Source organism: Phascolarctos cinereus, unplaced genomic scaffold, assembly GCF_003287225.1.
Source record: "Phascolarctos cinereus isolate Bilbo 61053 unplaced genomic scaffold, phaCin_HiC Scaffold_5;HRSCAF=322, whole genome shotgun sequence".
Lineage (NCBI taxonomy): Eukaryota > Metazoa > Chordata > Mammalia > Diprotodontia > Phascolarctidae > Phascolarctos > Phascolarctos cinereus.
This window is the reverse complement of record NW_027555958.1, coordinates 463,401,864-463,419,219: the sequence shown is the minus strand read 5'-3', so window position 1 is coordinate 463,419,219 and position 17,356 is coordinate 463,401,864. Positions and strand designations below refer to the sequence as shown.

At 44.5% G+C, this 17,356-nt stretch overlaps 1 protein-coding gene across 1 annotated transcript in view; it reads left to right on the top strand.

The window, feature by feature from the left end:
• Positions 1–17,356, top strand: part of KANK4 (KN motif and ankyrin repeat domains 4) — a 108,965-nt gene that overhangs the window by 81,868 nt on the left and 9,741 nt on the right. The window contains 4 exon segments of the mRNA XM_078156677.1: positions 758–869; positions 6,137–6,370; positions 8,382–8,469; positions 12,564–12,783. Of these exon segments, the coding sequence (XP_078012803.1) occupies positions 758–869; positions 6,137–6,370; positions 8,382–8,469; positions 12,564–12,783 (654 nt within the window).

The window sequence follows — 17,356 nt, the reverse complement described above, 5'->3', positions numbered from 1 at the left end:
GACCTCATCTGTAAAATGGGGTTCATGGGTTTTGAGCTGGAAAAGGGTTCTAAGGGATCTGGCTTCTCCTCCCTCACACCACTAGAGAGCCCCTAACATCCTATTCAAGGTTTAGAGAGGGCCAGTCTACAGATGAGGAAACTGAGGCCCAGGGGACGTTTACTGGTAAGGTGGTAGGATTTGAACCTGGGTCCTCAGACTCCAGAGCTCTTGGCTACCATATGTCTCTCTAATTAAAACCAACTAATCAAAAAACCCTGGGCTGCTTACCTTGTGATGTGACCTGGAAGGTCATACGAGATAATAGATGAGAGGGGGCTTTTTAAACTATAGGCACCATATTAATGGGAACTAGAACAATTACTGTTTTTTGTTGAAGTCTCAAGGCTTTAAAGGCTTTTCAAAGTAGGGTAGCTAACTTCGGGATGAGAAGCTGTGTGGCCAAGTAGATAGAGCCGACCTCGGGATCTGGAAGCCATGAGTTCGAGTCCCACTGTCATGCCTGACATACTGACTTTGTAGCCCTGGGCAGGTCGCCTCTTAGCAGCACAGACAACTTTCTAAGACCAAATTGTGGTGAACGCACTGACCTGCATTGGGACAGAGAGCTCCTTGCCTTTGGTGCTCCACGTTGGGTCCAAATGTGCCTGTGCCAATAGGCCACCCCCATTCCCGAAGTCCCAGGCCTTCCCGTGTCTGCACTTTGATTTGCCGTTCTCGATGACTGCTCCTAACCTCCGCTGTTGTGTCTGCCTAGAGATCTCCCCGTCGACCAGCCTTAAATCCATCATGAAAAAGCGAGACTATAGCTTCCGTGCTGGAGGGGATGGGACCAAGAAGAGCCTTCAGTTTGTTGGGGTTAATGGTGGGTAAGCATCATTCATAAAGGTCAGACTGCCTTCCAGTTTCTAACGCTAGCTCCATCTCTTTCCAGTGGGGGGTGAAGGGGGACACTTACTTTTTTTCCTTTCATTTTCCCGTGGTTTAATCATATAAAACACTTAATGAACCTGCCTCTTGGATGTTTATGAGTTTGACATCCTAGCAGTCTGGAGACAAAAGATCTTGGGTTATCAGTGGACTGCAAGCTCAAGATGAATAAAGTCTGTGATACAGCATCCCCAAAGAGCTAGTACCATTTTAAGCTGTGTTAAAAGGCATCTGTCTAGGGCCAGAGATGTGGTAGTCCTGCAGACCCCATCTGGAGTATGAGGTTCAGTTCTGGGCACCATGTTGTAAAGACAATGATAACCTGGAGATGAATGAGCTGGGTAACTTCTCCTGACCATACGCCTATAGACAGAAAGATTTCTGTAGCCTGAATGCATTTTTGCTGCCCCAAATTCATTGGTCCACAAGGGCATAATCTTCTGCCTTTTCCTCCTGGCCCCTTTGAAACCTAACCCTGCCCAGAAGCCTCAGGCCAGAATTGGACTTGATATTCAGGATACTTTCACAATGAGACTAGCTCTCTGGATCCCCCTAAGCATCATGGGGGATGTAATCCACAGAAAGTGTGAAATCAGTGACTCCAAGGCACCCTCCTTCTACAGATGTTCCAGACAGGGTTATATTCCATTTGTTTCAATGAATGTTTACTAAGCCCCTGTACCCAAGACCCCAAAGCAGATTGTGGGTGAACAGCAGTTCTGCCCTCAGTGTGCTTATTAGTCAACCCCTTAATCGGTGGAGGTATTTAATGAGAGCCAGCTACATGAACAGCAGCATAATGGAGAGCTGAAAATGGTGGGAGGAAAATTAAAGAGGTCTGATGTGACTGGTGCCCATGACGTGATTGCCTGAGATCTCTTTCTGTTCAAATCGTCTTGACTCTCATTGAGACCTTCATCTCCTTTCCCCTGGACTATTACAATAGCCTCTTTTTTTATATGTGTGTACATGTGTATGTGTGTACACACACATCTATTATACACACACACACACACACACTACATATATAGTTCATCTGTGAAGTAAAGTTCATATCTATGTATACACACACATATATATATCTAGTTTATTTTTAACATTCATTTTAAAAAATGTTGAGTTCTAAGTTCTCTCCCTCCCTCCAGACTCTCCCCCACTTATTGAGAAGTCAAGCTGTATAATATCGATTACACATGTGAAATCATGCAAAACGTATTTCTGTATCAGCCATGTTGAAAAAAATATAGAGCAAGAAAATTAAAGAAAGTAAAAAAGTATGCTTCAGTTTGTACTCAGAGTTCATCAGTTCTCTCTCTGGAGGTAGATGAGCCCTTTGGGATTAGCTTGGCTCATTGTATTGATCAGAGTAGCCAAGTCTTCCACAGTTGATCATCATTATAATGTTGCTGTTACTGTGTACTGTGTTCTCCTGGTTCTGCTCGCTTCACTTTACATCAGTTCATGTTAGTCTTCCCAGGTTTTTCTGAAACATCCCACTTGTCATTTCTTTTCTTTTTTTCTCTTGGTTAGGCAATGGGATTAAGTGACTTGCCCAGGGTCACTCAGCTAGTAAGTGTTATGTGTCTGAGGCCGGACCGCTTGTCATTTCTCATAGTGCAGTAGTAGTCCATCACAATTCTATGCCACAGTTACATTGATCCCCCTGCCCCCAGTCTCTGCATCCTGTCATCTGTTCTCCACTCTGCCACTCTCCTTCTGTTATTGTCATCTTTTTGGACTGAGTCCAGCTCTAGCCTGAGAAGGTTTTTGGGTACTGACCCTCTCCTCCACTGGCTTAGCTGCCCCTCCCAACTTTGTATCATCTTCTGATTTTTCGGGCTTGTTCTCTATACCGATTAAAGCTTTAAACTGCACTGGGACTTTTGAGACACCCTGCATTAGAGAGGGGACTGGCAATTGCAATTATGATTTTGTCCATGTAGAGAGCTCCCAGATAAGGAAGCCCCGTATATCAAGGCAGATCGGTCCCTTCCCTGCAATTTATGGTGTTAGAGAGTTGAGTAGAGAACTGAGGTGACTCTGTCCACTATGCCAGGCAGCTTTCTGTATAGCAGATTTAATGTGTCTGGGGCTTGCTTCCTACCATTGTGACCAAAGATTAATTTTGTAGGCCCTTCTCATAACAGTCAGTGGTCTCAGGGCCATGATGAGAACTGACAGCTGGCTCCTGCTTCATGCCCTGTTAAGGCTCTGGAGAAGCCTCTTTGGGTCTTCTCTGGTCAGGCTCTTGTGTAGTTTTCAATTCAAGAGGCTGCTCTTAGCAGTCTTTCCTCTAGAGATTCTGTCATCCTTCCCTTGCCAATGGGCTTCCAACCAAGCAAGCCGGGGCCATTTATTCCCTCCCCCTTTGTCTTTTGGTTGCCAATTTCTCTTGCCAGAGGCCATCTCACTTAGGCTTTCCTCAGTTGAATCTGCTTCTTCTTTTTCAGTCTTTTACAGAGGGCAGAGTTCTGAGAAGCATCTGTACAGAGCAGGAAATGCAAAGTTTTTGCCCTTTTGCAAGTGGGTGGGAGACAGACTGTAGGGTTATTTCTTAGTAACTTTGATTACTAAGTGAAAAGATTACTTGCTTAGGAGCAAGAGGACCTCGGTCTGAACTACCTATGTGATTTTGAATAAGATACTTAACCCCTCTGAGGCTGCCTCAGTTTCTTCAACTGTGAAATGTCAGACTCCATAATCCTATGATACAATAACCTCACTTGCCCAGCTTGGATATGTGACCATGGACAAGTCACTTGATTTCTTTGGTCCTCAGTTTCCTCTTCTGCAAGGAAAAATGAAGGGGTTGAACTAGTTGATTTTTAAGGTTCCTTCTGGCTCCAGATCAGCAATCTTCTTTCTTTTCTCATTAAACTCTGATGCCGTTCCCCATGCCATAAATGTTCAGGACTCTCCCTTTGGGAATTCTCCAGGTGTTCAATAAGTGATCCCAAAGTCCTTTTCATTATTCTGCTGTGTGGGGATTCACACTGCTTCAAGAGTACCCTTGTGATCACTGTCTGTTGACTGTGTCACATTATGGAGTATCTTCATTTTAATAACCTGGGTCTTCTTTTTGTTGTAAAAACTCAGAACAGATGGTAACTTATACAAGTAGCACCTCAAAAAATCTTTAAGTGGTCAGTAGCCTCTCCTGTTGAAAAATCCTTCTCCATAAGCCATTGAGCCAAAATCTGCCTCTCTGTAATTTCCACCCATTGCTGCTAGTCCTACCGTACGGGAGCAAGCATAGGATAATAGACTAAGAGTAGGCAGGGACATTTTCTAGTTAAATCCCCAAATCTTGAATGTTTTTCAATGGTGTAAAGGAATTAGAATTGAGAATCTCAGTCTCAGAGAGAGTTTAAGTGATTTGCCCCTGGCCACACAGATTATAAAGCAGGTCTAATATTGTGAGCCAAGGTCCTGTGGACTCTTTGTGCCACCCCAAGTGCCATAACAAGTCCAATTCCTTTTCTTCATCAGAACCAGACAGTCTGAAGACAGGTATCAGGGAATCAGGTACACCCCCCAACATATCCCTCCTTAGCCTTTTCTCCTTTGGGCTAAACCTCCCTGGTTGCTTCAGTTGATCCTCATATGGTATGATTTCAAAGCCCTAACCACATCCTAGTCACCTTCCTCTATATATGCTCCAGGTTATCAATGTCCTTCCCCAAATGTGACCAAGAATTCCATTGAAAATGTCCCTGGAAAGTAGCTATCAATACTTTTCTTGAGACTTCCAAAGATGGGGAGCCCACCACTCCCTGGAACAGTCTGCTTCATTCTGGTTCAGCTCTCACTGTTAAGGAATTTTTAAGGGATTTACAACCCTTGTTGATTGATTTAAGTCTAATCTCACTTCCGTAGGACAACTTTTTAATTATTGGAACACTGCTATCCAGCCCTCCCTTAGCCGTCTTTTCTCCAGTCTCAGCATTGGTAGTTCTTTCATTGAATGCTTACATGGCATGGTCTTTAGTCCCATCCCTCTCTTAGTCACATGCTTTAGTTTCTCTATATGTCAGTGTCTGGGGCTTTTGGGCATAGCTACTGAGAGACAAATCTAAAATTCTTTTCCCTACCCACCAGGGATTCTTCAACTTTTGGTGTGTCATGGAACCCTTTGGCTGTCAGGGGAAGCCTGTGGATACCATCTCAGAATCATGTTGTTTTAAAATAAATTTGTAATGCTAAATTTCATGCAAAAGTTACTGAGAATAAAGTATTTTTCCTATCCAAGTTTATGGACCTCAAGAAATCTATCCACAGACCTTCTGTGGAGGAAGGTCTAGGGACCCTAGGTTAAGAAGCTGTGTCCTAGAGGCTGAAAACTTTCCCTTTCTCTCTGTACAAACTCTCCTCACATTGACATAACTATTGAGAAGAGATCACTTCCTACCAGATCCATCTCCCAGAGTCTGAACACAAAGCCTCATTCTAAGTGAGATTTATGCTACACCATGACCAAATCGGGTAAGGGAAGGGCTGGGTCCAGGGAATTCAAGGAAGGATTTTGACTGATAATTCAGAGAACGTCAGTGGGGGAAAATGAATCGGTGGTTTTGACATTTCTGGAATGAGTATCTGACTTCCCAAATTGGTGGCTTTTGTCGGGATTGGATGACCTGTCCCAAGCATCCTGATTTATTGGGTTGCTGGGTGATGGGTTGCTTCTTTTGTTCCATCTGGGGAGAGCTTGCCTGATTACTCATTGTGTCCAGTGGCCTTTGAATTGAGAAGCTTTTCACATGGACTGGTCCAAACTGGAGTGCTCGCCCTCCTTGTCTTACCTCTTGGGTACCCTGGCTTTCTAGATGACTCGGCTCAAATCCCCCTTCTTCAGCCATCCTTTCCCACCCACCTCCTCCCTCTGCCCATGTCTTCCCTCTGAGATTACCCCCCATTTACGCTGTCTACATCTTGTTTTTACGTAGTGGTTGGCGTGTTGTCTTCCCCATTAGAATGGGAGCTCGTTGAGGGCAGGAGCCATATTTTTCCCTTTTTGTGCATACCCAGCACTTAACACAGTGCCTGGCATGTGCTAAATGTTTAATAAATGTTTGTGGACTGATCAGCTGAACTGATGCCAGGCTCCTGCCTAGCTAAATAATGCATGAATGCCCTACTGCAGATTTTGACCTTCTGTTTAGCCTTAGAAGGAAAGCCATAGCCAATGACATTTGGTCTCCTTCTTCAGCTATGAGACAACCTCCAGTGAGGAGACCAGCGGCGAAGACAGCGCTTCGGAGGGTTGTTCTGACAGTGAAGCAGACAAGAAGGGGGATGGCCCTGAACACAAGCTGGGCAAAGCTGCAGGGAGAAGCCAGCAGATGGCCCCGGGCACAGAGGAGGGCACTGGGAGTGTGGGCCCAGAGAGCAGCACCACTGGGGGAGGAGTTGCGGCAGCTGGTACTTATCACAAGTCTGAAAGGTACTTTATGTCCTCACCAAGGTCCGATCCCCTAAGCTTGATCTGTAAGAATGGGGATAATTATGATAAGTGAGGATAATGACAGCCCCCACCTCTAAGGGTAGTTGTGAGAATCCAGAGAGATAATATTTGTAAAGTGCTTAGCATGTGTCTAGTAAATAGAAGGTGCTATGTAAATGTTAGCTATTATTATTCTATTTTAATAACTATTTAAATATAATTATTTCCCATTGTAATCTCATACTTTCTTTTATTAATGTGAAAACAATATTCTGAGAAAGGGGTTCATCAGATTTTCCCATTTTTGTGGCCCCCTTGGGGAGTCTGGTGAAGCCTGTGGGCACTTCTCAGAATCATGTTTTAAATGCTTAAAATTACATAGGATCACAAAGGAAATCTATTCTATTGAAATACAGTTATCCAAATGCTTTTACAAACAAGTTCAGAGACCCAGGGTTAAAGAACTTTTGCATTCTACTCTTCTGCTTTTTCTCTCCATTATAAGAACTCTCATTTGTACTAGAATTAAATGTTTCCAAATCACATTCTACAAAACAACTCTATAGGCTTCTTTAGTACAAATATTATTATCCAGATATTGTTTTCCATTACCTATTATTCCAGTTGTTATTGGAATATATTATTATTCCAATATCTATTATTTTCCAGATATGCCAATTGAGGCTTGAAGAGGCTGGCTCAGTTGTCCAGGGCACCTACCTAGGTTGGGGTGAATTTGGCATTTAGGTCTGTGGACTAGGAATCATGAATATTGAGTAATGTGCAGTTGGCACATGGCTTCTGAAAAACTGGAGGCTGTCTTCTCTCAGAAGAATGATTGTGATAAGGTGTTGAGGGAGCCAAGCACTCCATCTGACTGTGTACACATGAAACTGTGTTATAAACCACACGGTGGCCTTGTAACAGTGCAGGCTTGGTACGATATCATGGCAGACTCAATGGCTTAATAGCAGATTGTCATTTTATTAAATCTGTTATCAATTTCTTCGCCCTTCAAGGAAGACTAACTTGGGGAAAATCATTTGCACAGGGTTTGGGTTCTTGGGATTGTTAAAGTCACTTAGGCAGGAAATTCTTTCTGTTGACAATCAACCAAGCGGAACTTCTTTCCACTCCATGTCCCATGTTGCTGCTCGGCCTGTGGCTGCAGCTCCAGTGGCCTTCCTCTCCACTCTGGCAGTCTTAGGTCGAGGACGATTGTGTTATTTGGCTTCTCTCCAGGAGAGCTTGGGAACTAAGCCAGACATGTCCTCTTGGTGGAAATACCAGATTTCTAGGTTCTAGGAAGTTCCCCCATGTTGGCATTCTAGCATCAGAAAGACCTGGTACTATAGTGTCAAGGAGGCATATTGACTAAACCTGGAGCCTTTTGATGTACTGGATGGAGCTAGGAGCAATTGGCTTTTCAAGAAATGTTCAGTGTGCTCCTACTAGGTACCTGGCATCTCCCTGGGAGCTTAAGGTACAACAGCAACAAAGTGGAACCAGTTCCTGCCCTCAAAGAGCTTACATTCTATCGACAACATATACACATATAGAATATAGAAAGTGGCCGCGAGGCAGGTCTTTTTGTGTGTGATGGGGAGAGGCATTAGCAGCTGGGGGACCCAGGAAGGCCTCATGGAGCAGAGGGCCCTTGAGTTCAGTTGTGAAGGAAACTCAGCGGAAGTTAGAGAGATGCAGATCTGGAGCAGTGGGGTGGAAGCTTCAGAGGGTGAGCTTTGGGCTTAATGGAAAGACCTTCGCAACAATCAGAGTGATCCCAACAGCAGGATGAGCTGATTGCAGAGGTAGCAGCTCTGTGCCAAGCTCTGTGCCAAGCCTGTGTGATTCTTGTCCAGAGCAGGCAGCCAGCGGTGGCCAGCGAGGGCCCTTCTAGCTGGTGCTTTTGGGGGATTCTGACTCTGTGAACCCCGTATTTTAGCTTCGCCTGGAGAGCTGGTTAGAACATGTGGACATCCATTGATTTTTTTCCCCCTTTTCTGTTTAGATATAAGCCCTCAGAAGAATTTCTGTCTGGATGCCGCCTGTTGAGCAAACATCTGCCTGAAGTTTGGACCACGACTGACCAGCAATTGGTATCCTTCTTGTTCTGTGGATCTAAGAAGGGTGGGGATGTTTAAGCAGTTAGCCTTGACCGAGAAGCCTGCTGGGCAGTGTGAGCCCTGCTGCGGGGCTCTCAGGAGCTCGATGGAGCTTTCTGCACCACTTTTTGTCCAAACTCTGCCCCAGGGAGCTTGTAATCATCGGAAGGAAAACTCTTATTTGAAAGGAAAGAAACAAACATTTATTAAGTTCCTTCTATTGGCCAGCCTTTGCTAAGCACTTTACAAATATTACTTCACTTGATCCTCACAACAACCCTGGGAGGTGGGTGATATCATTCCCATTTTACAAATAGGTAAACTAAGACAAACAGGTTAAGTGACTTGCCCAGGGTAACACAGCTATTAAGTGTCTGAGGCTAGATTTGAACTCAGGTCTTCCCAACTCCCAAATCCAGTAATCCATCCACTGTGGCACCCCCTAGCTGCCTAGGCCTTCTTAAGCACAGCATCAGTGACTGCTGATCAGATAATTCCTGTGAGGGTGAGCTCTGAAACGGGGGCATGGTCTGTTGTTTTCTGGTGTTCAGTGTCTGCGCTCTGCATTGTAGGTAGAACTGGACCTGGGTTTTGGAAGACCTAGGTTCAAATCCAACATCAGATGCTACTAACTGTGACCTTGGACAAATCCTTTCACTACCTAATCTGTCATATGGAGATAACAATGGTACCATAGGCTCGTTGTGAGCCTTAAATGTCTGCAAAGCATTTGGTAAATCTTAGGGGGCAGTATAAATGTGAACTGTTTGTTATTGCTAATAGCTCATGTTTATGTAGTGCTTTATGCATCTTACTGCCCAGAAAGTGGCAAAGCTGGATTAGAACCCAAGCTCTCTGGTTCCACATCCAATGTTCTTGCCACTGTACCATACTGTCCTATCTTCCTTCCTTCCTTCTTCCCTCCCTCCCTCCCTCTCTCTCTTTCTTCTTTCCTTCCTTCTTTCCTTCTTCCCTCCCTCCCTTCTCTTTTCCCCTTCCTTCTCCCTCTCTCCCTTCTTTTCTTCCTTCCTTCCTTCTTCAAGTTATTATTTTTTTTTGGTAAGGTATTTGAGGTTAAGTGACTTGCCCAGGGTCACACAGCTGGTAAGTATTGTGTCTGAGGTCGGATTTGAACTCAGGTCGTCCTGACTCCAGGACCGGTGCTGTATCCACTGCGCCACCTAGCTGCCCCCTTCTTAATGTTTTCGAGAGTAAAGCCAGGAGCAGATTGATTCTGAGAGCAGCTATGACCGGTAGACCCCCAGTGACATCAGCCTCCACACATTTCCTCAAACTCGGCCTGCCGTCCTCCATGGGCTATGCCAATGGGAAGAATGGATGCCCTGATGGATTCGGTGTTGGCGGCTCCTTGGGCGATGTGTTTTATCTGCTTGCTTCCAGTGAGTTGAGTCGGCAACTGGTTCTTCTAAGGCTGGTGCAGGCCCCTCTTGGGGCTGGGTTTCAAGCAGGCTCCCAGTGTAAATTCATAGAGATTAGCACTCACTGGAGACTCCACGATCATGTGGTCCGTTTATTCGAGTGAGACCCAAATTGGATCACGGAGGAATTTCTTCTCCTGTCATTTCTAAACCTGCCCCCCTCACCCTGGGCCTCACAAAATGCTTTCAGATGCTTTGGGGGAATTTTGTCAGTGAGAAAGGCAGGGGGATTTAGGAGAATTGTTTAAGCACAGACCAGCCCGTTGCTGCCCTCTGCAAAATCATCACTGCGATATATAATGGGGGTTCTTTCGATTGCGCATTAGGGACAGTTGATGGGGCTAACCTGCACCCTGCAGGATGCTATGGTTTTTTTCTGGCTTTTTTACTGTTAGATTTCAGGACACAAAAGCAGATCAGTCCATTTATTGAGCACTGACTATGGGATAGGCACTATGCTAGGCACTGGAATACAAATAGTGGTGTGCTGAGAAATGTTTAACAACCAGATTGCCAAGAAAAACTTGTACTCACAACACACTTTTAGGCTAAATACGCATTATTAGCATTTTCTGCATCACTTTCTTAGGTCTAGACAATCAACGAAACAAAAAAGTAAGCCCTAGTTTGTAATGTTTGCTGGTTTGCTGAATATTTAACAGTTGGATTTGGTGAACTAGTTTGAACTGGGTCTAGCACACCCCTGAATACAAAGATAAAATTGAACCGAATACTCTCAGAGAACTGCCTCTATTGGGGAAGACAGTATGCGCTTATATAAGTATAGGAAAATCAAATACAAAGTAATTTGGAAGGAGACACCGCTAGTGCCTGGGCAGACCTGGGAAGGCTTCATGTAGAAGGTGGCATCTTTGCTTCGGTTTGAAGGAAACTAGGGATTCATTAGTTTCCTCAGCTGTAAAAGGCCAGGGTTGGGTCTTATGGCCTCTGAATCTCTTCCAGCTCTGGGAGCCAATGAAAAGACCTAGATCTCTTTCAGCAGAGCTGTTGTCCAGTCACACCTCTGCCATCATGTACTTGTGAAGATCGTTTGAGGACATTAGTTTTCATCTTTAATTAGATTCAGCCCAATTTTGCAGCTTGTCAAGGCTTTTTAAATATCCTCACAGAGACTATTGTCTAGCCTGCCCAGCCTTGTGTCATCTGCAACACTGATAGGCCCGCCACATCTACCCTTATTCATGTCATTGATAAAAATGTTAAACTGCCTTGGGTCAAAGACAGACTCTGTTGAACCATTCATTAACAGCTATTCTTTGGCCATGGACATTTAACAGATCTGTATTTACCTAAATGTAACCACAAGTAGCCTACATCTTTCCTTTTCTTCACGAGAATAGCATGAGAGATGTTGCTTAAATGCTATTATCAAAATCCAGGTAAACTCTATCAACAACATTCCCTTGACTTTCCAGTTTAGTGACCATGTCAAAAAAAGAAATAAGGTTAATCTGGCCCAACTTTTTTTTTTTTTGGCAATTGGGATTAAGTGACTTGCCCAGGGTCACACAGCTAGTAAGTGTCAAGTGTTTAGTCTGAGGCCAGATTTGAACTCAGGTCCTCCTGACTTCGGGGCCAGTGCTTTATCCACTTTGGCACCTAGCTGCTCCTCCTTGAGTCTTTCTAGGCTATATTTACAAAGCTATTGTTATAGTATTAGTTTTTCTATTGATTGTGTTCATTTCACTTTGCATCAGTTCATCCAAGTCTTCCTAGGTTTCTCTGAAACCATCCTTTTCATCATTTCATACAGCACCACAGTATTCCATCACGTGGATTTGACCAGACTACCCTAATTTGTCTGGCCACTCGCTAACCATCATTTTAGTGACCAGCGCTAGAATTTTGCCATGGGATTGAAGTCAAGCCCACTTGCCAGCTGGGTGACTGTGGGAAAATTATTCAATATGATTGTTTAAATATTAAGGCTAAGATGGGAAGGGGGGAGCGTTAATGAATCAGGCAGAGGATCATATATTTAAAGCTAGCAGGGACCTCGGAAGCTGCCTCAACCTGCCTGATTTTACAGGAGTAGAAACTGAAGCCCCAAGAGTTTAAGTGTTAAGTTCAGGATCACACCAGTAGTAAGTAGCAAGGCTGGGATTTGACTCCAAATCCAGTGAGTCCAGTGCCCTCATTTTCAGATTGACATTGTCACATAAGGGTTTTGGATTTAATGATTCTGAGATACTAGCTTTAAATCCTTTGAGCCTAACAATAAGAATAGCATTTATTCAGCACCTACTATGTACATTATTATCTAATTTATCCTCGTAACAATGCTGGGAGGTAGGTGCCCTTATTTTTCCTATTTTACAGATGAGGAAACTGAGGCAGGCAGCAATTAAGTGACTTGCCTAAGATCACACAGCTAAGTGAGTGTCTGAGGCCAGATTTGAACTCAGGTCTTCCTGATTCCAGGCTCTATCCCCTATTCTACCTAGCTTCAAAGCACAAGTCAAACTTTTGAAAGTGCCTCTCAAAGTAGACAGTTAGTGAGAATGGCAGGCCCCCAGCAAAGCTAATAGGTTAGACTTGACTTCAGACCCAAAGAATCCCCCACCCAAGCCAGGACACTAGGGGTCATCGGAGCTGGGCGCCAGTAATCAGACCATCTTGGTGTTTCAGAGGCAAAGCTTAAATACCGTCAGTCAAGAGTGGTTCCGCATCTCAAGCCGGAAATCCTCCAGCCCCTCGATCGTTGCAGCCTATCTCAGTGAGTTCCAGCCCGGTGACCCCGACCTTCTGAAGCTGCTTGTCAACTTGGCGGACGACAATGGGAACACAGCTCTCCACTACAGTGTTTCCCACTCCAACTTCCCCATCATTAAACTGCTGCTCGACACAGGTCAGGACATTCCCCTGCCTTGTCCGCCATTTTCCTTTCCATGTAGAGGGCTCCCTCGTGACCTCCCTCCTGTAGCCTTATCTGTGAGAGGACCTGCCAACAATTAGCACCCAATAGCATCCAAATGGAGGGGTGGAGGTGGGTGTCTGTTTTTTTAAAAACTGACTGCTCTGGGCTGGGAATCGGGATGAGTTCAAATCCCAACTCTTACAGTGGCTCAGCTGTGGGACTGTCAATAAGTCAATTTATTTCTCTAAGCCTGGTTTCCACATCTGTTTAAAAAATAGCATTACTCCTACTTTTTACTTCACAGTGTTGTCATGAGAAAAGTGTATTGTGAACTCTGAAGTGCTTTAGAAATGTGAGCTATTCTTGAAAACTGGTCCTCCATGTACAGTTGATATACTCATTTTCCATTAACCAGAATATTCAGTTAACCAGAGTATCCCATGATGAGGACATGAATGGTTTCACAGAGCTTTTAAAAGAATATATCATGCCTTATATAAATAATAATAATAATGATCCCTTTCATTTAATAAGTTAACACTTATGATGATGCCAAGCAAAACCAAAGTGGTCCCTTCCCTAAAGGAGTTATCAAGGAATGAATAAACACAAAACACACAAAAAGTACTTTCAGAGTATTATTGTCCCCATCTGACAGAGGAGAATATTGAGGTTAACCCCAGTCCCCTGACTCCATATATGTCACTCTTTCCATAAACGCACACTGGCTGGGCTAGAACAGTACAGGTCTCATATATGCTGCTCCCAGATTTTTCTTGAAGAAGATAAAGAATCCACATTAAACAGCCATTTAAAAATTATGTGGGGATTTCTTATTTAAAAAGAAAATAAAAAAACCCAGCCAGCTCCAGGCTCCACTATTGAGCCCAGAAGCTAAAGTATGTGTCCCAGGTGATTTTGAGGCCCTTCATGCTGTTCTTTTGTGCATGGCAATTCTCACTGACTAGCAGGCCTGCAGGGGCTGTGACCTATGTGGATGGGGGCTTCAGGAGCAGTCCCTTTAATCATGTGAAACGATGGCCTGAGGAGGGAGGCTGTTGCTCAGAAGTGCCCGTCAGCAGCCGTGTTCAGTTAGGGGACTCCTTTCCCCTTCCTCCTCCCATCTTCCTTCCCTTGCTACTGGCCTAAGGCAACTGACCCAGAAGGGTCATTTAAGTCACCCAAAGTCCCTCCTGCTCTACCAAATCCTCTCCCAGGAGAAAAAAATGCATACAACTGCAAGGTGTGTTCCTAGATGTAAAAGAGACCTCAGATCTGAGGCTTTTTCTCACGTCTTAAAAACTCATGTAAATTAGCCATCCAGTTAGAAATAGTTCATTTACTGTCACAGAACAAGGGCAGCCAAGTGGTGCAGTGGAAAGAGCACTGGCCCTGAAGTCAGGAGGATCTGAGTTCAAATCCAGCCTCAGACCAAACACTTGACACTTACTAGCTGTGTGACCCTGGGCAAGTCACTTAACCCCAATTGCCTTAAAAAAAAAATCACCGTACAGCCTAGAAGGTAGGGATCCCAGAGGATTATGTTCCTCACTTCTGATTGCCTCCATGTTAACACCTGTTCTCGGAGGTGCTCATGAACCTGGAGGATGGAACTGAAGTCAGTTAAATGATAAGTTCTAATCTGGAGATTTCACATTCCCTCCCTTACTCTCCCCACCCCTAACACCATCGCTGCTGCTGCTACTACTACTACTTCTACTACATACTCAGTATTAATTCTACTCTGAGTGGGCTTGTTTTTTCTGTAATGTGTGTGGCGGAGGGGATTGGGTGGAGAAGCAAGCTCTGTTTCTCCCCTTTCTCAAACATTATAGATAGCCCCGAGTTCTGCCTTTCAGTTAGGAAGACTTGGGACAGTGACTACTCACAGACCCCAGGAAAGGCGTACAACATGAAATGGTACAAATGTCAAGAAATGTTATTTGGAAGGAAGAGCAGAATTGTGTCTCAGAGTCCAGATGAGCAATACTGCCTGCACAGTCTGGTTTTCATCACAGTGAAAGTGAGAAGAAAATTCCTTGAAAGTATGAACTATTTTGCTACGATATAGCCCTTGTAACAGAGACAGGATGCTGAGGCTCACATTGGCAGCATTTATTTATTCTTTCTCGAGGCTTTTGGCTTGTAGCCAGGAAATCTGGAATGATGGATGCATAAGCAGGTTCATAAATAGTCATTTTTGTAGCCAGGGCAAGCAGCATGAAGTATACCCTCAATTCAACTTTTTAACATTCTAGGAGACTATACCCTCTAAATTTTAGCACCCTGGATAAAGCTCTAGTTGCCTTGCCCTAGTTATCACTTAATGCAGAGTTCTACATGTTATTTACAATATTATACAACAGAAATCTTTGATTAAAAAGCAGTTAGCCCCAAAGAGGTGTGTCAGTCCCCACAGCTGCTTTAATGGTCCTGAATATGGGATCCTCTGGCATAACCCTTTTCCCCCTCATCTGGGCTTAGCTCACTGATGGTAGGAGGAAGGGTAGGGGGATGGGGTCATCATCTTTTCTCTAATTTCCTGTTCTTCATCATGCTTTTAGCAGCATCGTATGCATGATTCCCCAGCCCATAGGAAAGATGAAAACGAGGGTTATTTGTCAGTCTTTCTATAGTGGAAGAAACCATCCTTGTCACCATCACCCAAGGTCTCAATTTCCATTATTCTGCGCCCCTCACTTAGTCACCCTCTGCATCCAGGCAGTTGCCAAATCTTGTTTCTCTCTCTCAAACATCTCTCGTATACATGCCCTTCTCTTCACTCCTACAGCCACCACTGGAGTATAGCCCCTCATCCCCTCTCACCTAGACTATCCCAGTAGCCTTATAGCCTCAGCTCTCTTCCCTCTACATTTCACTCTCCACACAGCTGCCCGAGTGACTTTTCTGAGCTGCAGGTCTGACCATCTCACCTCACCTCCTCAACAAACTTCAGTCATTTCCTGTCATCTTCAGGATACCATATAACTCCTCTCTTTGGCTTTTAAAGCCTTCACAACCCATCCCTTTCCTGTCTATATATGACCTGTCTCCATGGCCTCTACAGTCAAGTTATTGGCTCACTGGCCATTCCACACACATCTTCCAACTCCATGATGCCTTTGGATTAGCTGTTCCCTGTACCCGGAATGTCAGCCTGCCCTCCATGCTCAGCTCCAGCCCCGCCTTCTGTGGAAGCCCTTCCTGAACCTCACAGATGCTAGTCCCTTCCTTTGTAAGATTACTTTCCATTTCTCTGTATGTATTTGCTATACACTATCTAGTTACATAATGTCTATTCCATGAGCATATTAGCTCCTTGAGGGCAGGGATGCATAGCACAGTGCCTGGCTCATAGTACTAACTAAATGCTGATTGATTGATTAATTGATTGTATTAATTGATTAATCAGTTGCACTTTTTAATGTAAGATAAAGGTAGATACCTCTAGATTCTTCTTCCTCTCCTGTGTTTGCTTGTGTGTTCTTCTCTAGCTCTGCCTTCTTTTCTTTCCCTTTCCCCAGACTCTGTTACTACCCGTCATCATCCCCAGGCATCTCTGTGCCAGAGCTGGAGTCAAAGGACCTGAGTTTGAATCCTCCCTGCCCCTCATTGCCTGTGTGATGGAAGCAGGGCAAATTCCTAGCCACAATGTGCCTCAGCTTCCCTATCTATAAAATGAGAAGGTTGGGCCCGGTTATCCCTAACATATTCTAGCTGTAGAGCCCTAGAGTAAGTGTGAGCATCCTGGGATCAAGCGGCAGAGGCTAGAATTTAGAGCTGGGAGGGACCTTAGAGGTTATGAAGATACTGAGGTCCAAATTGACTAGGAGATCCGATGAAGAGAGTCTCCGAGGCTGGGATGACTGGAGAAGGCCTTCACAGAGATCAGAGCATCCACGGGACTTTGGAAATTATTTAGTTCCACTCTTTCATTTTACAGATATAGAAGCTGAGGCTCAGAGAAGCAGGATAATTTGCCCAAGGTCACAAAGCTAGAATGGTAGCAGAGCCAACATGATGGCTTATCAAGATAGGAAGGTATTGCAGAAGAGAGTGCCAGGCCTGGAGTCAAGAAGACTCATCTTCCTGAGTTCAGATCTGGCTTCAGTCACTTACTAGCTGTGTGACCCTGGGCAAGTCACTTAGCTCTGTTTGCCTTAGTTTCCTCATCTGTAAAATGAGCTAGAGAAGGAAGTGCAAACCACTCCAGTGTCTTTGCCAAGAAAACCCCAAAAAGGGTCAGGAAGAGTCAAGATATGACTGAAAACAACTGAACAACAATAAACATTCCAAAAATAGGGAGGAGTGTGGACATGCATGCACGCACATATGCACACACACCCACCCATCATTAATCCCAGGTTTAGAGGGGTGTGATTTGGAAGGGTGAGCTTAATGGCAGTGGTTGGGAGTCTCTAAAGGGGGTAATTCTTGACTGCTGAGAGCTACTTCCAAGTCTAGGTTCAGGGAACACTTAAGATGATGCCCAGAATTGGCGAGTTGTGCCAAGAGATTTATCTAGCGGTTTTCCAAGTGTTTCTAAGGGGGGACGTCTGTCGAT